Source organism: Syngnathus floridae, chromosome 2 (assembly GCF_059516105.1).
Source record: "Syngnathus floridae isolate MCC-2025c chromosome 2, RoL_Sflo_1.0, whole genome shotgun sequence".
NCBI lineage: Eukaryota > Metazoa > Chordata > Actinopteri > Syngnathiformes > Syngnathidae > Syngnathus > Syngnathus floridae.
Genome location: NC_142414.1, coordinates 20,592,339 through 20,618,377, shown reverse-complemented (window position 1 = coordinate 20,618,377; position 26,039 = coordinate 20,592,339). Strand labels below are relative to the sequence as shown.

The following is a 26,039-nucleotide window of genomic DNA, read 5'->3' as shown; positions in this document are numbered from 1 at the left end:
GAGGTCTAAGTCAGACTGCTCTTCAAGCACCTCTGTACCACACAGAGCGCTGATGGCATCTCCGCTTGCAAGCGTAAAATAGCCAAACTGTCTCACGTGTGGTTCTTGCAAAGAAGTTAGAGTGAGCAACACTCTAACATTTAAAACTGTGGACTCCCCATAATTCGCAGAGAAAACTGAACTTTTCTTATCAGTGATACCTATCGAAAGGCATTGGGGAAAAAATAGGCCATCTGCCGGTTCTGAACCACTGAACAATGATTTGCAAATCCTTTTCAACCTATATTGATTTGAATACAGCACACAACAAAGGCAATATATTCAATGCCTATTATTTAAAAGCAAATACTTGCTCATTTTAAATTTGATGCCTGTAACATGTTGCGAAAAAACTGGGACAGGGACAAGGTGGATGTTTCCAGCACCACCCAAATTACTTAGATCAATGAAACAGTGGGACAAAAGGAAAGGAAATTGCTGTTGTCCTGAATATCAGATTAGCTTCTATTGAATTTTAGCAATGCCTTTATGACTTCCACCAAGCCTAAATCTTGTCAAAATCGTTTGTGCTGGCATGCTTTTGTAAAAAAAAGAGGTTAACAGTAAAATAAAAAATATATCATGGATTATAAAATGTACGTATGGAATTTTGTAGTTTATCAACACAGCAAAACCCGAGACCGATTAAACCCTCTTTGATGATGTATAACCAATCTCTTGGTATAATTTGCAGTGCAGCTTCCCATTGTGAGTTTCTAATATTATATATTATATATTATAATATATACCTTCTCTTTTTGCTGTCGTGTTTATCGTGCAGATTGAAAGCTGCTGCACAATTATTTACACTACTCATTTTCAGCAGGTGAAATTTCAGGAGGAGCCTAAAGTGCACTAAAACTTCTATAAGTCATTGTGACCTTTTCTAAACTTTTGAACTGATGTCCCACAGTTCAATGTTTCAGTACTTTTGGGGTGACTTGCTGTCCCCTAACAAAAAACTGCACAGATAATTTGCAACTCTTATTGTGAAATGAATACATCTCATACAATACCCTTCAAAGCTGAACATTACCTTTGATTTTTTTTAAAATCACTGGATCTTAAATTGTGTAGGTGTGGTCATTGGTCAACGACAATCTTCATACAACATATACTTGACCTGATTGTATTTGATTGGTGTTTTTGATTTGATTGCATTTGGTGACATGAATATGTTATGGTATGACATCAAATATTTGCTCCAGAGTCACAAAATGCATAGCTGCAAAAGCATTATGGGTGTGATAATGAAAAAGCAAGGATTTACCAAAAGTCTCCTCCGCCCCACTGGCCTCTGTCGGGACGCCGCTACCCGCTTCCTCTTCCTGCTCCTCCTCCTCCTCAGCTTGGTCATCTCCACTCGGCTGCCCACTGCCCGAACCCTCGAAAGAATTTGCAGCAGCGGAGGAGGCGGGGCTACCTCCAGAGGTGGTAGCGGTAGGGGCACGGGTTGACCACGGCGACTGAGGTTGGATGTGGATGGAGTGGTGGTGGTGGTTTATTTGCGCACGGTGGTGGGTGAGGGTGGGTGAGGGCGTGGTGGCAGGGTGCCGCACCGCAGTCTCGACCGTTCTCGGAGGCGGGATGGCCCACACCTTATGATCTAAGGGGGCTGGCGTTGTGATGGTGGTGGCGGCGAGAGGGGTTGGAGTGGGTTGCTCAGCACGCTCGGAGATGGTTTCTGGCGGAGGGAAGGGCAGGAAGCAAGGAATGGATGAATGATTGAGCCAGGATGGAAATGTTTGTGACAATTACCCTCATAGCAAAGCATTTTTTTCCTTACTGATGAATAAAAATGTAAACCTCCCTTCACAGTGATTGTTAGCATCGTCAAAATGAACACACGTTAAAAAAACTTTGGGAAAACCTTGCATTGGATGATAATACAGTCGGTGGGACTTTGACCAAGGAATTATACCAGCTACGCCACTAAAGTCACTTTTTTGGCGGCTTCATGCTTGTGTGGGACAATTAAAACATTGTAAACATTGGCATAAAAGATTGTTTTGATGCTTCACTGCAAACAGCATATACTTTAAGGACGCGATCATTTTGCCTTCAGAGGCATTTAAGACTTGATGGTTGTTGTCCTACACTAAAAAAAATAGCGCGTTGAATTTATTCAATTTTATTTTCATCGATCCCGATACATTTCATAGGAGGCTGCTAGTCTACTAAATGTGTTTTTATTTGAATCCAAGTGCCTCTATTTCATGCAACCACTTGATAAATTAAAATTGAGTGAATTCAACAGATTTACTTTCAGTGTATAAAAAAACAATCTATTTTTCAAATGTAATTCTAAATTTGAAGATTATTTTGCTCTTGTAAGCCATTAAAATACAATTGCTTTAAAAAATGTATGATCAAAATCTGCATCAAAAACATTGACATGCTGTTGGCAACCCCTGGCCAAGTCCAAGGAAAAAAATCGTTTTTCATAAAAACAGAATGTTTAATGCTACGCACTACAAGACCTAAATAAAAACAAACACGTCCCATGCTTCACAGATGACAGTTTACAAAATCATGTGACAGAATGAAGGTAATGTCTAGCGACGACAAAGCTCAGGAGGGGAAAGAAAATTACATTACCCGCAGTAAAATGGTTATTATTTTCCAAATATATGTTTTCTATTGAGAAGTGAAATAGTCCTTTTTAATTCAAGTTGACAACTGACTGCACAATCCACAGGCAATAAATGATGACAGAACTTTTTTTTTTGGCTATAATACAGATGCAGTTAGTAATTTAAGCTTTCCATTCCATGAATACGAGGACTCAGATAGACTGACATTCATTTGAGAGTAAACTTTTTTTCAGCGTTCCAAATTTTTGCTGCATGTGCTGTGCTGCATTTCATTTCATGAATGCAACACACGAGTTTGTTTTTAGATGAGACAATGTTATGCCCTGTATTGTATTCTCTCGGTGCTAGACGTCCAATAATGTAATGAGAAATACGAATGGTGCCAACGGATAACAAACAGAGCTATATGCACTCATCCGCACATTGTTCACACAGCGTTGCAATCAATGCATGATTATAGTGTCTCTTTTCTGCCTATTTGCGCACTTACGCTTCATGTTTGTGTAGAGCACGTATGCCGTGCCAGTGCCTTTGAATTTGCTATCCATATTCACGTGCTGCCTTGCAGGAGTAAAGCTTTAATCACCAACAGCCAGTGCCGCTGGTGATGAATGATTGATAGAAATAGGCCATGAAAAAAAAAAAAAAAGCTGCTTTAACTTGGGGCTTCAAAGGCACCGCTCCGCTCGATGGCGCCAACGCCGTCAACGCCACCACAAACAGATGCACCGCAAACAAGCCCTCGCTCGGCAAAGAATCACTCCGAATATGGAGGAGAAAGGAGGATTGCTGCAAAGAGACCATCATTACCCATGGAAAAAAAAAAGGACACAACTGTGTGATGAAAGAACGATAAATAGGACAAAAATTTCCCCCCTGAAGAAAAGTGAGTACCGGTAAATAAGGAGATGCCACTTAAGGCATTAAACTGAGACGAGCAGGCTTTCTTTGCTTCCTCGCTGCCCGTGGGAATAAATGCATGTGGGTGACATAAACACAATCCTCATTAGGATTCGCCCAACATTATGTGGAGACGCCTAATCACGCTGCTATAATCACCTCCTTGACTGACAGTTCTTCACTGAGGTGTGAAACGTGATACCACCTGGGACGGCGGAGGACCAGGGAGAGGTGTCAGCTTAGAGCTCAGAATGATTTTTTTTTATAGGGACGGATTTGGAGTGGGTCGCAAAGGAAGTGGAGATGGTATCGTCGACAATGTGGCGGCATGCATTGCTGTTCCCCTTGGCTACACCTGTCACTCTGTATGCAGGCTTAGTGTCAGGTGGCGGGATGGCTGTGCAGATAATGACAGAGGCTAAGGTAATGGGAGGTGGGCTACACTGCAGTTACAAAAGTCGTGGAACTCCTGCAAGATTGGAAATGGGACCATATATATTTTCACATGCAGAAACTTCCGCTCTCTTGGGGAAACTTTCGATAAGATTTTGGAGTGTGTGCGGGAATTTTTGGCCACTCATCCAGAAATTCAGAGAACTTTCATGTTGGACCCATGGGAGGCTCTACTGGCTGTACTCCGATATCTGCACAGCCCAAAGGTGTATCAGTTGATTTGTACGCACCTAAGTAGTCCAAGCATGTCTTGATAGAGACATGTAAGGGCAGAAATGATCTTCTAAAAAAAAGCTTTCTATCAAATTAAAAGCATATAATTGTTTGAAATGTATTGATGAGATTAGGACTGATCAGAGTGATTAATTTATATTCATAATCCTGGTCTAGTGCGAGGTAGAAGACGAAGGGGCATGGCTGAGGTGGCCCACAAAACGTCTCGAGCACGAGATGTTACAAACACAAATCAGATATTAAATGTTCATTAAATTGTCTAATAATTCATAGTCAATTATGTTTTTACCTCACATCTGGGTAAAAAAATGCCAAGAATGAACACATGAACCACGTAGGACGACTTGCCGCGTAGCTACACCAAAGATGCTGTCACATTGACCGACAGGCAACCACCCGTGAGAAAAAGACGTTAATAATTGCGCTGTCACTCACACACTTTGACCACCTTCTACCAGCAAAAACAAGCTACTGACATTAACGGCGGGTCACTTTTCTGTGTTACGTACAGTGTTTTTGTCTTTACTGTGGCAGTTGTATTACACTTGATGACCAAACACTTTTCTGTCATAAGGATGACATCTACCAAAGGGACGGTGAAGTCAAATATTTGGACACGTCTGAATTGAATCGTTTCCCCATATATGTTTATTTACAGGGGTGCAAATAAGCAGGTGTGCCCACAAATTGAATAATGTGTTCTGGTCACGGCACTTTTGCGCACTAGAATTATGCAGCTTAGTCAGACAGCTAGACTGCGGTTAGGCCATGGAGCCTCAAGTCATCCGTCACAACTATTGCCTTCGAAGGCTGTCTTCAAAATCAAGGCATAGATTTCCAAGTACAGTCCTACTTGTATTGCTTTTATTATGAAGTTAATCCTTGCAGCCCGTTGCTTAACATATGAACAATATGTTGTGGCGACTAGGCTAGCTCCGGGCCCATATAGAACATATGTAAATGCAGAAGGACATGCAGCCAGCCTAGCTTTTTTTCATTTTATGTTTCCCTTTATCAGATTTAACATTGCAGTTGCATTCATTTTCCTATTTTTCCTCTTGGCTTGCCAGTGAACAGTTATGTCACCAGAGAGAGAGAAGAAAATAAATTATCGTCACGATGGTTTGTCTCAAACCATGTACTTATTGTTGAAACATGATTATTAGGATTGTTTGAAGTGTCAGCGATGTTCAGTTGTAAGGAGAATGAAGGGAATAGACAGTGGCCAGAAGAAGAAGGGCGACAGAGTGACAAAGTAAACACGTTAACAAAGGCAGCAGTGGGAGAGAGGATGGCAGAGCAAACAATGGAGGACGGATGAAGGATTGAATAATGAGAAGTAAAACCTCTGAACACAAGCTGGTGAAGGCAGCAGAAGCCTGACTAACACACAGGCTGACAATGCCATATGCTTGCATTATTTGCCAGTTTGCCGCAAACCTGCAGGTGATGACACCATATGGGAGGAGGCCATGTCATTGCCAAGTCACTGGCCACGTCCCACCAGGGGAAGGATGGCTAACATTGAATGATTTTTCAGGTTTCTCAAAGCTATTGCTTTATACTTTGAATTAAAATGCTGTTTGCCTACCCGGAGAACTTTCAAATTAGCCTTCATTTATATTGCACCACAGTCAAAATATTGACATGGAATTCAAGAACTTAATCATGACGGATTTATAAGGACAACTGTTTGACCCGGAAACATTTGTAGTATTTCCTAAGGGAGAGGTTTTGTGAACTGATTGTGTTGGACTCTGGACCCTCCAATGCAGCTCAAATCCATAAGCTCTTGGTTTGTTGCATTGGTGACAAATGCAACACCGTAAGCAAGAACGTTCACAAATCCGCCATGTCTGCAAACTCTGCATGTACACAGCAGGGGAGGGGATTTATGGGCTGGGCTGAAACGCAGCAAGAGGAAGGAGGCAGAGCTAATGCTAATTCGCACCCAGCCACACGTGAAATGAGCTCCAGATCGAACCCCTGAAGCCTACAGTAGTGGCGGAGATGCTTCCCGCCACGCAACCGCATCCGAGGGGGAAAGAATTAAAAGATCCTCCGCCAGGGTGCCTGTCTGTTCCTTCCCCGAGGGCTTGATAGAATGAGTCGGAAAGAAAAAAAAGAATCTGCTTGGAGGCGTCTTCTGGCCTTCCTTCCATGCACGGCAACACTTGGCGAGGGATTACACACGAGTCACATCGCAACTGCCAAGCAACAGAAGCATGAAAAAAAAAATGGAATGAATTTTGGCAGCCTCTTTTTACTGGTAACACATCTCAGAGCGTGACTGGCCTGGTGACCTGTTCCCGGCACATCTTTGCTTTGATCGAAAATTTGACCCTGAAATTTAAAGATCAACTGCATGGCTCTTGAGAATGAGGACAAAAGAGTCTGGCAAGGAGTGACAAATGGTGGATGAATGAGTTATCCTGGTGACAGGTGTACAAAGGACTCGGTCACCTGGCCTGAAAGATGTGGTGAAGGCACCATTTTGCAGCCAAGCATGCAAGACATCTGGCGGTGGCTCATGTCCAGAGCCATACAGCTGGCCCTCCACATTCCCATACCCTCCCAATGTGGCAAAATATGGCTGTCACTGTCACAACATTAGCTGACATGAAAGTCACGACCTTGGCTCTCATCCTGATTACTTAAAACACTGATCCAATCAGTGTCAATTGGCATCTGGACCAAATTGACCAGGAGCTACGCTTTTCTCAAAACACACTGGCACATGGAATTTGAATTGACCCACTCTAAAGATGGGGTCACAATCACGGGAGCGGGTGAGTGAAATAGACAGCCAGTCACTGCTTTTTTTTCATTTTCAGATTTTCATTACCATAAACCTTTGGCAAATTATTCTTTAGTGACGCACGTCAGCTTGCTTTCACTTAGCTTATATTCAAAAGATTAGAAATGTCTATGACAAGGATCTTCAATTTCTATACCGCTTTGCTTGCTCAGGGTCACCAACTATCCCAGCTGACTTAGGGTGAAAGGTGAACTACACAAGCCATTCAATTGCAGGGCATTGCGAAGCATTTCACTTCACTGATGCACCAAAGTCAGCTATGTGAAACATTGCACTACCAATAATATCTACCAGATCAAAAACTAATGCAATTATTCTAATTCCAAATTTGAAGGCCATGAAAGATTGGCATGAGGTTGAGGGTGCATATAAGTGGTCCAGGGAGCTTGTCATGTGACTGTGGGCAGGGGAAACATTTGGCCATCTGTATGATGTGGGTGATGCATGGAGGCTTCAAGAGAGCTCACCTGTGCACTGTCCCAAGTGTTGCACTGTGACATCCTTGTCCTGCCTACAGGCAATGGTCCTCAGCTGGCACTGGTCTGCATACGTCACCCCATCAGAACCGCACACCTGCTCCACAGTGACAGAGATGGGCAAGACTTCTTTAATCCCCCTGGTTGGACCACGTTAACAAGCCCTCTCATTTAAAGCTGTCCTCTTATTCACCCCGGACCAGGACTTTGAAAGACGCACCTTCGTTTTGTTTCGCTCGTCACAGTCTGGTGAGGGGCACTCACAATGGGCCTGACCATTCACCTCAGTACAAGATGCTCCAAAACTACAAACTAACTCGTCACATGAATTCGGAGCCTCTGGACCTGAAAGGGAAATTAATTGATATCATTAGTGGATATTTTTTGGTTGTAGAAAGCATGCAGTTTTCAAAAACAATAAAATGAATGTAACCATATGTAATGTGTATTTATAATGAAATGCAACCAAATTTGGAGACCTTAAAATCTCCTGACATTGAGTTCACGATGTAAAGAGTAATTGCTTTGCCCTTATGTGGGAACTTCAATATATCGGCATAATCAAAGCATAAACATAAAAGAGATGTGGAATTGTACAGGAATGAGGAAGAACTCTTTGAAGGTGGTAGTAGTTTACTACCTACAAAGAGAAGAACTGAATTATTGATTATGGCACATTATTTATAAACTTATATAACCCGAGTCATTAATTCATTAATATAGTCACAAAGGAATGTATTTACCTGTCAGATACATTAATGAATAATTCAGAGTTTACCCATAATACACTATTTCATCCAAGCAGCCTCAGTGGATCAAAAAACAAACAAACAAACAAACAAACAACGTACCGCACTCTGGAATATTTGGGATCCACTTTTTTCATGTTTATGTTCAATAAAGCTTTTTATATTTAAAAAGCGTATGCAGCCTAGGTGTTAACCGCAGCACGAGCTGAAGGAGCCCCGCGTGTACCCACCAGGCCACAAGTGAAAAGGCCTTTGCATCATAGCTACATCATAGCAGCTTAAAGTACCCCCTGTCCTTGGCTCTTGCTTTCATGCGCCTCCACCTCCCAGTGTCTTGTCTTTTCATCTGACATGGTGAGCAGGGAGGGGAGCCCCACCAGTGCGCCCTGTTGCTAACTTGATTAAGCTTTTGACTTCCAGTCAATAGTTGATAGAGCATCTTAATCATGGAGATGCGCGCCCCTCCCACAGCAGGAGCTAACCTTTCTATCAACCTACTTAAACCCAGCCTGTTTTCATTATTCATCTGAGGAATCAATAGTCCTTATGCAGAAAAACAAATAAAGCCTCTCTAAGTAGGAGTAATATTTTAGGGGAGAAACATTTGGAAACAAAGCACCGTCAAGGCTTGTAAATTAACATTGAATATAATAATACATAATACATTGACTGAATCAATGAATCAATGAATTAATAAATGAATAGAGGATTTTTTTACATGCTTTTGCTTTGTATGTGAGTGATACAGTGCAAGAACATTTTAATTTCTGAGAATAAGATACTAAATTTACATGGATAAAGTGGCAAAATTACAATAAGAGGAGTTGTACTGGAAACAAGTCAAAATTTTCCCAAAATAATGACATTGACGAACAAGAAGCAACAACAAGGTTGCATTTCCATTTGAATTTGTTGTTTGGCTTCTGTCTTACCTTGGTCACAGCCATTCATGCCCATCTTGCTTCCATCTGGACACATATTACACTTCATGCCCTTCACCCCGGCCTTACAAGAGCACAGACCGGACATCTGCTCGCAGTCGTCACGCACGGACCCGCTGGCGTCGCAGTTGCACGCTGTCCATGGAAAGGAGAGAAGAAAAGACTGATAAAAGGGCTGGATCAATTAGCGGTGAGGAAATTTACTGCCCTGTAACTCAGCCATTCTGAGGGACCACAGAGAAAGACAAGTGTATAACAAAAAGCCAAAGACAATCACCCGAAGGGTGCAACAATGATCCTGTCGTGTTCCTGAAATCAACGGTGTGTGCTTTTCGTTGTCTGTGGGGATCGAGTATTGGCGTACATCCATCTGCCATGCTTGCTGTAGGCAAACCTTGTTAAGGGAGCCTGAGGAACATCTCAGCTTGTTGACTAGAAATGATCTGCGGCTAAGGGAGCATCCGAACTTTGACACCTCAGCCGCAGGAAACTGCTTGACGAGGGACAGCAGCAGACTACTTGAATACAAATGCTGCTTTATTTGATTCACTTTGGTATGAAAAAGTGGAAGGAGCCTGATTGTGATTAATGGCAATGTGAAAATGAAACTAAACTACATTTATCATGAAGTTACCAAAAAGATGGACACTATTTTGCCATTGTCAAAAGAACTGAGGGATCAAATAATGAATGAATAATGAACACTTTTAAGATCGTATTTTGCCTCGCTGAAATTTGAATATTTTGAGGAAGCAATCCTGTCGCTGGCAAATGAGGGAGCTCATTCGCTGTGGCGTTCACTACTCGCATCTAGAGCAAGGTCATGGTAAAGGTATTTTAGTTACCATGCCAACCAGCGAGGAGTGAGGAGATTGGGATTAAGTCAGGTCAGCCTACCTCGCATGTCACAGGCGGAAAAATTTGGTGTGACAGTGATGTGTATATTAGATAAATCGTCCCTATATTCATCAGTAAAATCAGCTACATAGTTTCAAAATAGGCATGTAACAAAAGACATACTTTTGGAATTTCTCATTTGATGGGTGGCCTTTAATGGGAGATTCGACAGACCAAATAATTCGTACAAATGATTAAAACAAAATTTTTCCATAATGTGCGTTTTACTTGGCCATTCAAAATGGCAGATGCAAAACAATAACTTAAATGCTTACGTGTGCAGCCGCTCATGTTCTCCGTCACAATACCGCGGAAGTTCCAGAAGCCCGGCTCGCAGCGGTCACACTTCTGTCCCCCGACACCTGGCTTGCAAGAGCACTGACCAGTGACTGGGTCACAAGTACCCTTGTAGGAGCCATAACCATTACATTGGCAGGTGCCTGAGGTCAACATAACAACAACAACAAGGGCAAAATTAATTTCTCAACAGTATTGTTTATTTCTGCTTCTCCCACAATGTAACTTTAAAAAGGAGAGTTTGTGGATTTAGCAAAGCTCAGTGTTCCACAAATAGATGGCGGAGCGAGTGAGCTAAATCTCAACTAAAGCCGTCTTTATCCCTATTTCAAATTGTGTTTTTTAGCCACACTCGACACTCAAGTCAAAAAACCCAGTGTCCTATTTTACTAATTTAATGGGAAAAATGACATCAAGAGTTTTTGCTTTTCAAAGACAAGCAGATTGCAACTCCAGCGTGCCAACAACTGTATGTTTAGCGTCAGCTCTGTTTTGAATTTTACCACATTTGCCATGATGTCTCTATGTGTTCACATGCAGACTAGAAGTACTTTCACTGAATGCAGAAGTGCTCCAAGAATAGTTGTTTTATTGTACTGGCTGTTCATAACTTCTCGACATTGGTCCAAACGAGAGCTGATGTTGGTGGCATAAATGTAATGTGTCCTCACCATTTACTTCCCACATTTCTACGCGGTATGTTTTTAAATGCAGAGTTGCACTCTCATGGTCTCGATAGGAAGGTGTTAACACAACCAAATTAGAAGTAGCTATCTTTCTTTCTTTTTTCTTTCTTGTAAACAACAAGGACATGGATTGAAGAACACAAGTACAGATAGTCCTGCATGTTAAGATTTTTTTTGTTTGAGGATTTTCGTGTGACTTGAACCTTCCTGTGACTCAAACTCAGTTGACTGCAGACCTTTCTAAGTCCAGAAGTAACAAAAGGTTAACAAATGTTAGCTAAAGTGACAAACATTCTGGATGAACAGCACATGAATGGGAGCTTCCATAGCTAATGGAATCAACCCCCTAGAGCAAGGAATAGGTCAAGAGTCTTTAGTTTAATTCTGACATCATTTGATCTGATGACATGATATTAGTTTTACGATGTGAACACAACAAAAGCCAAAGGGTCATAGGATGGCATAGAGGAGGACTCACTCGGACAGCCAGCCAGCCCGACTCCCAAGGCGGCTGTGGAGTTGTCAGCACAGCAGCCGTACACAGACAGAGAGCAGTGCTTGGACTCGGTGGGCTCCGGCAGCGATGTGGCTGAAATCACAGATGAGGTAGGGAACAAAAGGAAAAAAGAGGATGAGGGATGTCACTGCGAGCTGAAGAAGAAAATTAATTTGCGCCACCACTTGTGGGGAAGCAACGGCACCGTGACACAATCACGATAGTAACTTCTTTGAGATCGGCTCAAGTGGCAGATATAAAGTGTGTGTGTGTGTGTGTGTGTGTGTGTCTGTGGTGGGGGGTGCTACTCGTAGGTTTTTAAATAAAAAAAAATTGTATTTGCGATTTCCTCAACAATGGCTTTGAATCAAGGGGAAAATGATGCTATTACCGTCAGTGAAAACAAACAACGGTGCAGCTGACATTTTCTGCCTACATGGAGGCATGTTCTCTTCATTTGTTCCCGTCAGATGTAACAGGATTGGAAATACTGCCCTTCAGCCATCCCCACATCCTCCAAAAGACAGACGTGCTGCATAATATGCCAGTTTGCCAGACAGCCACCTTCTATGCTCAGTTAGTGAAGCACTTCTTTGTCTCACGATGCGGTAGCCTTCTTCTGACCAACCAGCAGACGATATTAAAGCGTAAACGTGAGAGGGAAATGGAAAGTGCCCCCACCAGAATCTTTCATTTTTCTACTGTGTTTTCTATTCAATACAGAGTGGTGATTCAATTGTAAAACATTCTTCTTCTCAATATAGCAGGTAATGTAATTTTCCGTCATGTGTCTCCTGATCCTGCACAGTGCTGTCAGCACCTCGTTTGACATTTAAGCCTTGTGGGAATGAATGGCAATTTTAGCCTGAGGGGGAGTTCTGCCTCAGTACTTAGAAGACTGCTCCTTGCTGGATTATTTTCATCATATCAACACAAAATTTAGGAATTTTTTTTTTTTGATGTCTGTATGAGATATAGTTGTTCAACTGTGCCTAGCAACAGGTGCCTGTACAGACACGACCGGCAAAAAGAATCAAAGTAATGTTGATGGATGCATTCTATCTTATGCTGGAAGGTAGAAGGTAAACATTTTATTACAACAATCTGATAATAAATCTTTTTTTTCCTTCAGTTTGTATGATTGATATTTCTATTAGAAGATGAATTGCCATTTGAGAAGCACATCAGAGAGTAGAAGAGAGTTTTCCTTGTATGCAGTTTACCTAAGTCTTCGGCACCCAACCCATTTGTTCTCAGCCAAAGGGAAAAATATCAATCAAAATATTCATGGCAAATTTTTTGGAGCAAAAATGAAATGGCTTAGACAGAAAACAGAGATCACTTTTTCTTCGCTGCTCATTTGCCGTCAGCGGGGATGAAGATACAGGGGTCATAAATCACACTGGTTACTGGTGTGAATATGAGCCTCGATCTAATGGTGATGACTGGGCTGGCTCCTTTTCTAGTCCTCTCCAGCTCCAGGGACGGGCAGTGGTCACGGTTCATTTCACTTGCCACTTTACGCAGCTCATTTCAGCTATCGCTACTGAGCCTATTAGGTCGAGTAGAACTTTTAAGTTCATATGTTCTTACTGCCCTTCAAGGCATTTCATTCTTCACTTGCCATTGTCTGGGCCAATTGAGTTTGCCCCGTGATGCGCTGTTACTGTAGCCTTGTCTTGGCCTGGTGCATTGCTTTCGCTAGCTTGTCATTATCACTGAGACATAACCCCTTGAGTAGAAACAGTTGAAATGGAACACGACTAATTTGGGGAGCATTTTTTTTAACTGCAATTCAAGTGTAAAAATAAGCTAACCTGTGGTAATACTGAAGTGTAAAAATAATAACATGCAAAGATGCACTGCAGATGCCTCCCAGGTAATTTGCTTTACATTTTTATTTTATATGTAAAAAGGGACCATTTATAAAACATAAAACATTTGAGTTGAAATAAGAGGCAAATGCAGCTCATTCTGTGCATAAAATGGTTCTTTGGAACACACCTAAAAACCAGCTCGGCTTTCAATGCTCTGCCAAGCATGTTTTGATGCTTCTTTAGGAGTTGAGGTCAAACGAAGTTTCTCTCAACCTCGCTAATGCGAAGGCCAGTGAAATTCCCCCACATCTGAGCTTCATACCATTGGCCAATGGGAGAGTTGAACCGGCTGCTCAAGTGCCCGTAGAGGGTTCTTTGGAAAAGAGATTGATTATCCATGGATAGAAGAGAAGCGTGACAGTCGGAGCCCAAAGAAGCCAACTTAGGAAGCAGAACAATCTCCTGAGATGGGTGTGAAAACACCGGCAATTTTCCCTCTCTCCCCATCTTACTCTCTTTTATTCCCATGGGGAATCAAACAGGCTGAAATGATCACAAGAAATCCCTTAAGTGGCTTTTTCTCTGCTTCCAGTCACACGCTAAACGGTGCACTCAATTTAACTTTGGGAGAAAGACGACTGCGGCGTATGCGGTTTAGTGGCCAATCTGACTCGTCAAACACATGAATTCAGTTGTACACTACGAGAGGATGTCTCAAATACCAAACCATTGATCTCAAAAACTAAAAAGACACTTTTAAATTCAGCAACAAAAATACATTTAGAAACACATAATGCCATCTTTTGTTGTTTAGCAGGGTGATTAATGGGCATTAAAATTCTGATTATTTATCTGTTGTACCAATTTATGTTGCATTTTCAGTATTTGAGTAATATGTATGCAATTCCTGTGAATTATTGTAAATTTGGTTGCCAATACTTGGCAAGCCTCCAGTTAGACGACATCCCAAATACAACATACACATGACCTAATTCTGCCCCATCAATGGATGACATGAGAGAGCAAGAGATGTGGGATGTCAATGGCTATGAATGTTGGATAGGCACTGAGAGGATGAACAAACCTGTACACAATCCCAGGTGCTGAACTGTCAACTGCTCTTGTTTCTCACATCTGGCCTTCTTCAGCTCACACTCATTGCTGTAAGTTTTCCCATCTGAGCCACAAACCTGCACGTGGAACACAGACACATACATGGTTTATAATGAATCACATTTTTTTTTTTAATATATATCTGTGTTCATTGTGGTAGGATGTTACAAAAACTAAATCAAATGACATTAATTAGGTTTTATTTAGTAAATATAAATAATTTGAGTTTACATTACCAAGCAAATGAATAATATATTAACATAAAGCTAAACAAATAGAAACAATCATTACCTCGATGTGAGGCACAGTGTGGCATATGAAATCACACACACATCTGTCTTCTTCGGCATCTTCGTCATACGAGCCTCCAAACATGCGACAGCGGTCCTGTTCGCAGCTCTCTGCACCAGAGCCGGACCCTCCTGAGCCACAATCTGCAAAGCGATTTAGACATAGAGCTAATTTGCAAGGGAACACACAGTTGAGTTACCAAAAAGGTTTTTATGAGTTATCATGGGGCGAAGAACAAATAATGAAGGTAAGGTTCAATACTCAACAACTTGTCTAACTTTTAACACTTAGGTGTTACAGTCATTACAAGTTTTCTCACAGCCTAAATTCAAACCCTGGAGCGGATTAATACTTTTTCTTTAGCGGGGGAATTAATTTGAAACTAATCAAGCCCCCTGCCTCTGATTTCAGAGAGTCAGAGAGTCCACAGAAACAAGCCTGACCTCCAACTGTGCTGGAAAAAAAAACAATAGTGGGGAGGCGTGCTTTATGCCTGCCAGCTTTCAGATATACGAATTTAACCAAGTACAATACTGAGGTATTTGAGGTCTTAATTTCAAATAAATTCTCCCAAGTCCCTGAAGAAAGTTGTCCCAGTAGATCCCTGACAGTGACCTTGGAAGAAATTTTATTGGTTCACTTCTATAAGTCAATGAGGTGCTCAGGTTGGCCATATGTTGAACAACGCCCCATAATTCAGACCATGACCGCGACCGGTGGGATCGCAAAACTGCTGTTGCAGCTGCTGTATAAACTTTAGCACACAGCGATAAATCCAAGTCTTAAAAACAGCAACGAAGAGGGAAGAAAGAGAAGTCGTGGGATTGTTTGGGGACTCGTTTCGGAGAAACAACAAACCTCGAGTAAAACTCCCAAGGGAGAATATGTGAAAGCGTACAAAGCCAGCGAATGAAAGCAGCCATCTTGGACAAGATGGAGCGAAAGGAGAGAGTATGCAAGAGATGCACCCAAGGGAGAAAGAGAAAGTTTATTTGAAGCAAATTTGTTGTTTAAAAAAAGAAACGGGGAACATCCAACCAAAAATTCAATACAGCAAATAGAATAATTGAGGTATGCAATTGTACCGGGAAGTTTATTTTGATGACCTCATAGAGAAGTCCTTTGGTAAATCGCAGAATACATACTGTTAGTAAGACTGCACAAATGATACCAACGTGATTGTCAGGAAACCAGAAGGGGTGGGCCATGGTCAATGAAGAACCCATGGAATACTGAAAATCCACAGAACTCTCGAGAGATGCATTCCAAAATCATGTCAGGTTAAGCTTGGGCAACCTTAACGTACGCTTACTTGCGTATAGCAAACCATCATTTCAGTTCGACCTTGTAATTTGTGACATTCTCCAGCCAAACAACATTCTTCCAGATACATTCTATAATGAGTCCAAAGAGCAGGAAGAGAATGGAAATAGCAGCAGAGGCATTCCAGGGTTGGCTACTTGCCCCGGCGCCGGTGCGCAAGCTCAGCACTGCACAATAAAAGAGAAATGCAGACCAAGCCAATTGGTATTCTGCTCAAGCCGAGACAAATAAATAGAAGCGATAAGACACAGGAATGGAATATAGAAAAGTGAAAGGCAAACGGGGGAGTCCTAATTAGCTTTTGCTCTCTAATGTGCCCGCCATGCAGCTGGAGAACCTTTCAATTAATGCGTGCTCGGCCAAGATGACTACATCAGCTTTCTGCATTGCCCATCCAGTCGAAACCCCTCCGTCTATTTAGCAAACGGACCTCTATTAAGATTCAACGGTGAGGAGAGGGAGAGCAAATAAATAGCATACAAAATAGACAGAGGGGAGAGAAAAAAATCTATTTGAGCATTTGACAACGTCAATAATGGAGGAGGATGTTTTTGTCCAAAATGTCTCCAAAGAGTGTCCGTGTGATAGACAAGGAAATAATAGGGGCCAATGTGAGTGCGGAAATCTCAGCTCGACCGCATTAGTTAGGCCATTCGTGCCTGCTGAGGGCCAAAAAACATCGTCATGTGTCAAAGCCAAGATAAACTTGAACCATGTACTTTATTTAGCACTGCAATGTGGATGCCTCTAATTGCTTGTTGGAGCTCAAATAAATTCAATGCAGATTTACCAGTGAACCGAAGCACTACTAGAGAGGAATATTAAAGGTAGGATATACGTATGTATGTATACATTTGGCCATGTACTGTGCTCAGAAATTCTAAAAATGTGCAAAACTCCCATCTGGGTATCAATCCCAATCTTTCACATGGGTCGGAATATTGTCAACTAATAAATAATATGTGATATCTTAGTATTGTTACTTTGTAATGTGACATTAAGAACATTGTTTATTTAATGTCTTCTGTTGGCATTTTACATGACAATAACCTTTTACCCCGCACTAAGGGTAACGTACTGCTCTCACAAGCTACTTTTCCCAAGTGGTAAAAAGACGCTAAAGCCAGGCCAATCCGAGTGTGAAATTAAACAGGTGATAAATTCCACTGTAAGGTGGTGGACAAGGGGGACAGTCATTTTTCATTACTGCTAAATTAAAGCTGAGCGAAAACAAGGGCCGATTTATGCTTACCGCATTTGGTTCTGTCAAGCAAGACTAAAGAGTTTTTTTCCCCTTTTTTTTTATAGAACATCTTCCTGGACTTATTCTAGATTTGTAGTATAAAAAGTGGGTACATTTGTCTTAGATGAGGAGTTGTGCTTTTGTCAGCAGCAGGGTGAGCGAATACAGCTCTGGGCTTTTATTTTGTGATCGATTGCAAAGGAAATGGACAGTGAGACGGATCCAGTAGTGAAATTATTTAAAGATGTTTTCAACTATGACGGCACTTAGACCTGTACCAAGTATGTGGTGTTTATACTTCCGTAAGTAAGAATGCAAGGGACCCGACTGTCCTCTTGGGGAGCGGCTTCATTCTGACTCAAACACCCATGCGAGTATTGTTGGGTTTGGTTTGGTTTTATTTACGATCGTTTCCATGTTCATCGCCCTGGTCTGTTTTGGAATAAATCCACTCACGGGCCGTAATAATTCTTGGTGAACAGCAAGAATTATGACCTCTTGGCAAGGTTAGAGAAATTCTACTTGCACCAAAAACTAAATGTCTTAACACATGAAATCCCATGTCATAGTGCTAAGGTGTTCAGCTTGTCTTATTCATTCATTCATTCATTCATTCATTCATTCACTCACTCACTCACTCACTCACTCACTCACTCACTCACTCACTCACTCACTCACTCACTCACTCACTCACTCACTCACTCACTCATTCATTTTAGAAGTATTAAGTATTCTTTTTTTTTCTCTTAACTGTGTGTTTGTTATCTGTGCCAGTAATTGGTGTCAATCAAATGCTATTTTCCCCTATTTTCCACTGTGAACTGCATAACCGATGATGACTTCCAAGGGTTGTAAATGACTTAGATTCAAAATTGGTTGGACAAGAATCAGACTCAAAACAAATTTAATTTCCATAGTGTTCACCCATCTTACTTAACTGACCTGAGTGACCGACCAAAATGTGATTCTGATGAATAACAATCATACCGCACGTCATATACTAGATGGGTTTGAAAGACCAAACAAGAAAATCAGGCTTTGTGCTTCTCCCTGTAGAAGCTTATCGATCACAGCCAATTCAAGCGCCGTCTGTACCATTTTTCTTCCCAAGGGTCTAGATTGTTTTTTTTTTATATAGAAATGAGTGCAAAATGGAGAGAGACTAGCGTGGGCGACAAGGCAAGCAGCGACGGTGAGCAGACACAAAAAAGAGACAAGATTCTATTGTGTAGGCCTCTGAATGAAAATGAGCTGGTGATGGAAAGTGGCGGACGCTCAGGGACAGTATGAACTAGGCATAGAAGGAAATGGAAAAACTAAACCATCAAGCAGCACGACCAAGTGTTGGGGCCCTCAGGGGAGGCGAAGGTTTGTCTGCTCGATGCGGGGCCACTCGCAGACAATGTGGATGAAACGGGAGATGAATGCCAAAGTGTGACGTGGGGGGGAACACACTTGCGCATTTCTTCACGCTCTACATACAAAAAAGGTCACTCTCTCTGTCAATGAAATGATGTTAAATCTACCACAAGAGGCTTTGGCATCGCGAGTCGCCTCGCAGGCCCCCGGCCAATGTGGTAGACAATGGCAATGAGGGAACTGAGGGTGTCTGAGAAAAAGCGAAGAAAAGAAACACCCGTGGCAAGTTGTAGGAATGGAAAAGGATTCATCTCATGTCTATTTGCACCATCCTCCACCTGGCCCCTCTTCTCTACCACCCAGCCCACCTGCTGGCAGGAGTAATCTGCTCCCCTTCGCACGTTGTCTAGTTCCTGTGATCACCCACAAGCCACGAGGGAAACGGTGCGCCACCATCTGCATGACAGCCAGAGGACAGCAACCCCGCCCCCCGCTGAGTCAAGCTCCAGAATGTAATATCGCCGCCTGGCTCTTCCAGCGCTGATCCCGATATGATTTGTTCACTGAATTACATCAAATTCATTGAAAATACAACACTGCACGATAACAACTGACTGAGTGAGCTATAGGCCTACGAACTCTGTAACGAGTAACTGGGTCATGCTTCTAAAATGACGGTTATCTACCAAAAGACTAGTGAAATTGTGCAGCTAATCAAAGAACGCCTGTTAACAGATAAAGCTACTGAAAATATTAGGTTCAGTTTTAATATTTCTAAGCTAGCAATAAACTGTTATGTATTTGTTTATAATACGGCATTTTTATACACCACATACAACAAAAGTTGGAAAATGGGTCTTAAAGATCAGCTAAAGTTCCCATCATCATCATCATCATCATCGGTTTAAAGTCCATTTTCCAGGCGCCGCTGGGTTGGACTGGGTTCTTGATATGGCTTTCTTCCACCGGGAACGGTCCATGGCCATCTCGTGGTTGATGCCGAGTGCCTTCATGTCGGCTGACACGGTCGTCTGCCAGGTCTTTTTAGGTCGGCCACTGGGTCTTGTTCCCTCTACGTTATACGACATAACTTTCTTCACCCAGTCGTTCTCGTCCTTCCTCACTACATGTCCGTACCATCGCAGTCTGCCTCTCCTCACCACATCCACTATGGCCTCCACTCCCATGCTCCTTTGATTGCTTTACTCTGTTTTTGCATAAAGGGTCGGCCAAAGAGGCACTGCATCCATTTTTAAAATCAGGTCTGAGGTGGAAAGTAGGTAAGGCAGGAAAGTAGAAGAGCAGGTTTATGTAGTGGAAGGAAGGTGGAAAGATGCCTGAATACAAAGCAGACTGAGGTAAGGAAGGCAGGTGGTGGCCTCCTATTGAATAACGTTTCAACATTTTTTTATGCAAAGCAGCATGATGCCTGAATCCACACAATAAAAGAAGCAAAGAAAATTATTTCCAAATGTCCAACTGCCCTGCCTTTAATCAACCTAAATTAATTGCCATTCCCCATGATGAGCTTTATTTATGGACACAGTTCCAGCTCATTCTCTCCATTCCAGTTCATCAGCATGCGGCGGGTGGCAAGTGAGGCCATTAGCAAAAAAACGGCACAGATGACTGTTGACTGTACGTCAGGTCAGCTGATTAAGATGATTACACAACTTCAACGGCCGGTTGCTTAACATAATTACACTATTTTAAAGTCCATTTCCTACCTTCATCGCAGCTGCCTGCCTTGGCCACCTCGATTCTCTTCTTCTGCACGCACGAGGACAGGCGGAGTTCACACTCGTTTTCGTAGGTGGTGCCATCACTTCCGCACACCGGGGAGAACGCTTCAACCGAGCACGCCGGGCACTCGCACTTACTTTGGACACAGCGGGCGCCCCAGGCACACATAGTGTTGCCACAAGTTTCTGAAAAAAAGTTCACACACGCACTCAGAGTTTTCCAGGGTACGCACAAAACCTTTGTAATCATTTTTGATAATAAACCTGAGAATCTATGTATATATAATCAGCTCTGGGCTTAGGACAGCGAGTACAAGAACGCACTACTTACTGCACTCCCCTTGGCTGACCACGTAGAGTTCCATCTGTTTTTTGCAGGCCCGCACGTGCAGCTCGCACTCACTGGTGTAGGTGGTGCCATCGCTCCCGCATACAGGCTGGTGGGACTCCACGCACTCGGTTGCACAAACGCACTGTCCACTTTGGGCCTCGCAGATTGCCCCGAAAGAGCAGTTGGCACAGGCCTCGTCTACAAGGAAAATAAGGTCAAATTTAGCCTGTGGCTGATCATTTTTAAGGGCATGTCCTTGATTCAGTAAATAAGCAAAGAACTCGGAACAGAGAAATGCAGATTTTGCACATTGATAGTAACACAGAAGCAGAATCTACCTGAGGCAAGTTGTAGAATAAAACAAGTCAGAATGAAAATCACAGATATCTCTATTGAGATTCAGATCTGAGGACAAGGCTGGGGAACAAAAAAAAAAAGAAAACAAATCCTTGAAATTCCCAAGAGCGCGCTGAGAATAAGTGCAGACATTTGCAACCAGCTCGGCTCTATATTAAGCTCAAACTGAAGAGGTAAATTTTGAATTTTTCAGCAACAAGACACATTTCATGAATCAGATTGAATAGATTGGCGCCACAGGCGGCTTTTGATGATAGCCTGACACAGCTAATCAAATATCATGATGGATAGATGGATGGATAGCTGGCAACTATCGTCACTCGCTCTGGGCAGCTGAAAAGGTCTGAACATGATGAGCAAGGCGTACGTGTGTTCTATGTTCAATTTCACGAATGATAGAGCTGTCAATGTTTTGTCATAGCAACAGCATCGCAATGATTAAAGGGTGATATAAACCCTGCGTTGATCAGAGGTTAACTGTATTATGTTCAAAAATGGTAGTATTTAAATTAAGGCTGGCTATCGTTAGGGTTGCTCTCAGGTCAGTGTAGCCATAAATCAGGAAATGATAGTGGTGAACGTTGTCCGTTATCAGGTGAGTATCCCGATAATGGACTTGCCTTTTTATCAGGCAGGCGCTGTGACCCTTAGCTGCTTCTCCACGAGGGCTGATCCTCAATACAAAATGCATCACAGACACATCAGATTGAAGGGCAGGCTTGTTTGACAGGAAGAGCAGTTAGTGAAGATTTTATTGTAATTATAACTATTTGAGGTTGCTGTTTACGATAATTTAGGAGGATTTGTCCAGAGCACATAAAAGTAAAAGGTAAGCAAAAATACAAAAGCAACAGTTGAAACACCCTTTTACTTTAAACATAAAAAAAAAAAAAAATCAACCCCTACAGACAAGTAAGTGAATACAAACAATTATTACAGATCTGACCCATTTTTTTGCCTGTATATTTGAAAATAATAATTTATTGCTGGTGGTTATGTATGTATGTAGTTGTATTTCTTGTCTGAGCAATTTTGGCTATCTTTATGGGCTTGGCTCTTCCAGCCCCAGGGGCCGTAAAGTAAAGTGCATTCAAGGCACATCATCAACGAACATTTTCATATTTGTGCGTCTATGTCTATGTCCGCGAGCAGAAATACGAGCAACTTGGGTTTGGATTCGAACATTTAACTGCTGTGTGACGATTTAAATTGGCTTCCTAATACAACAAAGATGCTGGGTTTAATGACACAAAAAGAACCCACGATAGCATCTGTAATTTTCATGCTGCATTTAACACAGGTGTTCTCACAATGCTCATTTCCTTTATTACACTCTAGAGTTCATAAGGGTGCCCTTGAAAGTCCCTGCATGGGCCTCGACGGGAAACTTCTGATGTTACTTATCTCACTCAGATTGATTCCTTTCTTCTGTTTTGGTGGCCTTGAATGCAGCACAGATTGAACCCCATTAGAGAAAGTAAGGCAAATATGCTTTTAGACTATAGATTATATTAATACTTGAAGAAAAGACTTCAGGTTAAACCATTTGTTTCTTTCTATGTATGTTACGATGTGACAGACAAAAGATAAGATTATTACTCAGTCAGGGCCAAGAGGAATGGTTCTATTCACTCAAAGAAACTGAGCAACGCCTATCACAAAAACAGTTTGTATTCTTCCTTAGTACATCAGCCACACCACTTCACAAAGTTCAAAAGGTTCATACATTGCTTTCAAAAAATCTTTAGTCCATCATTACTTGACAGACTGTTCAAGCTAAATATTGGAGTTTGGATTATTTTTTCTTACTCACTGAAGAAAAAAAAAGGTTAATTGTGGTTCACACCAGAGGACTGAATTGTGTGGAAGTGCAAAAGCAGGAACAACTACGAAGACAAAGCCATCAACGCCTTGCCTCACCCATGCCAATTAGCGGTTTCTTCCGCCCCAACAAAATATACGTATAAATCTTTATGGTTTGCTCCTCTTCATTATTTTTCCGTCAACCTGTTTCCCCCTTTTTGTGCGACTTATATATCACCTTCTCCTGCGTCTACCATTTCAAAAAACAGTGGGAGAGAAAAAAATCTGGTGTGGTGCAGGTTGTTATTTTTTTTTGCTGTTGTCACATCCTTCCGGCATCTCAGCTCTATCTGTTTGGCTAAAGCCATACCAACGACCCTGTTCCTGTGGTGAATGTTACATCCAGCTGAGGCGTCTATTAACCAAGCACGTCTGTCCCAGCCCACTAAGACAAGGTGGCGAGGTCACACAACACTAAAAATGCCAGAGGGGACTGGATTTAAGCGGGCAGGTGGGACTGGGGAGTTGAGATCTTAAGAATAATAACGACTGTCACTCATATTGCTATAGGGTTGCACCTGAGTCATACAGATAAACAATTTTTTTTTAACAGCCCTCGGGGATGGAAATACAATCATATTGGAGTCTAACGTGCGCACACATAAGCACACAGGAGACCACATAAAACCTTATTGGGAAGGTGGATGGGGATCGCTACTCTGGATTAGTAGTTGATGAATGACATACACTAACTATCACCTAAAACAATGGCCAATATTCTAAAATCGCCAGCAGCATCAACTACTTGAATGAATAAATGCTGCATGTCAAATGAATGCTTCGTATGATAGCTGTTATAATTTATCATTTCATGTATTAAAAATGGAACACAACAAAGTATTTAATGATTCACTTTGCTATATATTTGGACCAAATGTAACTGGACCAAAAATGATCTGTATTGTATCCTTTTGGGGATTTCAACAAAAATTAAGTTGGTTATTGTTTCACACAGGTCCCACATTTTTTTTTTGTTTGGTGTAAATCTGCTTGCATATTTTTCTTATCTCCTGTATATACAAACTGAAAATTATTCAATCATCACTAAAATGGCAGTTTTTTATTTTTGCTTCTAATTCTTTCAACAGGATCAAATCCTTTGTAGAGTGTTAAATTGGTCCACAAATTTAACCTTTGCAAATCAAGGTAATGCTTTTCATTGAAAGGAACAGAAATGCAATCAACAAGTTCCAGGGACAGAACCTCGTTTTAATCACTGTGTGGTAAAAAAGCAACAACCCAAAACAAATACAATCCAATATTACAAAGTTAATTCTGAAGAAATAACTGTATTTGCAAGGAAATCACTGTGCAAAGTAATTATGCTTTGGGAACTCTATTGCGTTGCGGGATATGGAATATATTTCGTTAAATGGTATCCATAGAAAATGTAAACAAAGCTGGGTGAGAGGGAACATTAAAATGCAAGAAAGGTAAAGTGAAAAATGAGATCACAAAACCTCAGTATGCACTGTTTTTTTTCTTGTTTTTCCTTGCCCTCTGGGGGTAGGGGGTGTAAGATCAGGGGATGTCGTTAATATTTGTGAACTGTGGGCATGAGAAGTCCCTGTGATTGGGGGCAGTATAGATAAACTTGACTTGACACTATCACTTGCAAGCAATAATATCATGGCCAAAGGTATAACATGGGTAGATTTCTCCTCGCTTCCTTCTTAAACCTGCTAATTAGCTGTCACTGGGCTGCTCATCACTAGGATCTTTTCCTTCCACTCCAGCTGCATCCGCCAAAGCTTAAGTTTTTTTTCAATCTTTGTGTATGTGCAGCTATGTAAAGCATAATTGGGTGCCGAGAAAAGCACTATAAATTAATTATTAATTTTTCATTGCTATAGTACAGATGGCAGATGATAGACTGTGCAACAAGATCACATACATAAACACATTACCATGTTTATCATCTCCCTTTTTAAATTAAATTATTGACAAAACTCTGATGAGGTAAATCAAGATGGCAAAACGGTAAATCAAGCTAGCCGTCACGCCATCACATGGGCCAAATTGCGAAATGAAATACTCTAAGGCTATTTGGTATCAATGGATTAGCTGGTGTTTTTTACGGTATGTGTACAGTATGTGTTGCAAAAAAAAAAGCACGATTGAGCCTTCCGTGGCTCTGCCAAAACAATTCCATGCATCCATCCATTTTCTATACCGCTTGTCTCCACGGGGGTCGTGGGCGGGGTACACCCTGAACTGGTTGCCAGCCAATCGCAGGGCACAAAGAGAGGAACAATCATCCGCCCTCACACTTAGGGGCAATTTGGAGTGCTCAATCGGCCTACCAAGCATGTTTTTGCGAAAACAATTCATGAACTTAAAATAGTGTGAACAAATGTAATTTTACACAATTATGTTCAGAAATTGAACTCTTCTGCAACAGGGCTGCTTGTAAACTGATGTACCACTTTATATTTTATTCCGCTTCTCCCTTTCTGACTCATAAACACTGTTAGGAGAGGAAATAGCCTGTAATAATTAGCTGGAATTACAGGGAATCATTTGTGATTGGGCTGAATGAAGGCATGCAAACATCCCAAAAATAACTCACATGATCATGACCAATTCCAGGCAAACCATTGGCTCGGCATTTGTTACGGCTATACTGCCCAAAAAAAAACAAAAACAAAAAAACAACAACCACCCACTGGGTTGGATTTCTCTCTAGACTGTTGCTTTGTCCAATTTGTTCATTTGAGTACAGCTGCATGCCGCTTACCTGTGGTGCGGCTAGCACCATTTGTGTCAACCCATCAATGAGAGGTAGTTTCATTTCTTGTTGCCATGATACCAGAAACAGTTTAAATTTATAGAGAGCCATAAATGGAATATGAGTTATCCTCTTCATCGGCAGGCATAAAGGGAGTAATCCGTGTTAGCCCAAACCAAGCGTTCTCGCAATCACACAGTTTTCAAATTTTAGATGAATGCGATACCACACTTGGAAAGTGAGAATAATTCGCCTGTATTGATCACTCCGGATGGCCCGCTGCAGCCATATC

The 26,039-nt window shown here is 41.7% G+C and overlaps 1 protein-coding gene across 4 annotated transcripts in view; it reads right to left on the bottom strand.

Annotated features, from left to right (window-relative positions):
- agrn (agrin) overlaps window positions 1–26,039 on the bottom strand; it is a 183,263-nt gene that overhangs the window by 40,204 nt on the left and 117,020 nt on the right. For all 4 annotated transcript variants that reach the window (XM_088399957.1, XM_088399961.1, XM_088399970.1 and 1 more), the window contains 10 exons: window positions 20,800–20,997; window positions 20,454–20,654; window positions 14,802–14,944; window positions 14,482–14,587; window positions 11,563–11,673; window positions 10,377–10,541; window positions 9,196–9,339; window positions 7,735–7,859; window positions 7,506–7,611; window positions 1,310–1,723 (listed from right to left, as the gene is read on the bottom strand). In XM_088399957.1, coding sequence (XP_088256083.1) covers window positions 1,310–1,723; window positions 7,506–7,611; window positions 7,735–7,859; window positions 9,196–9,339; window positions 10,377–10,541; window positions 11,563–11,673; window positions 14,482–14,587; window positions 14,802–14,944; window positions 20,454–20,654; window positions 20,800–20,997 — 1,713 coding nt within the window. The remainder of the gene's footprint in view (window positions 1–1,309; window positions 1,724–7,505; window positions 7,612–7,734; window positions 7,860–9,195; window positions 9,340–10,376; window positions 10,542–11,562; window positions 11,674–14,481; window positions 14,588–14,801; window positions 14,945–20,453; window positions 20,655–20,799; window positions 20,998–26,039) is intronic.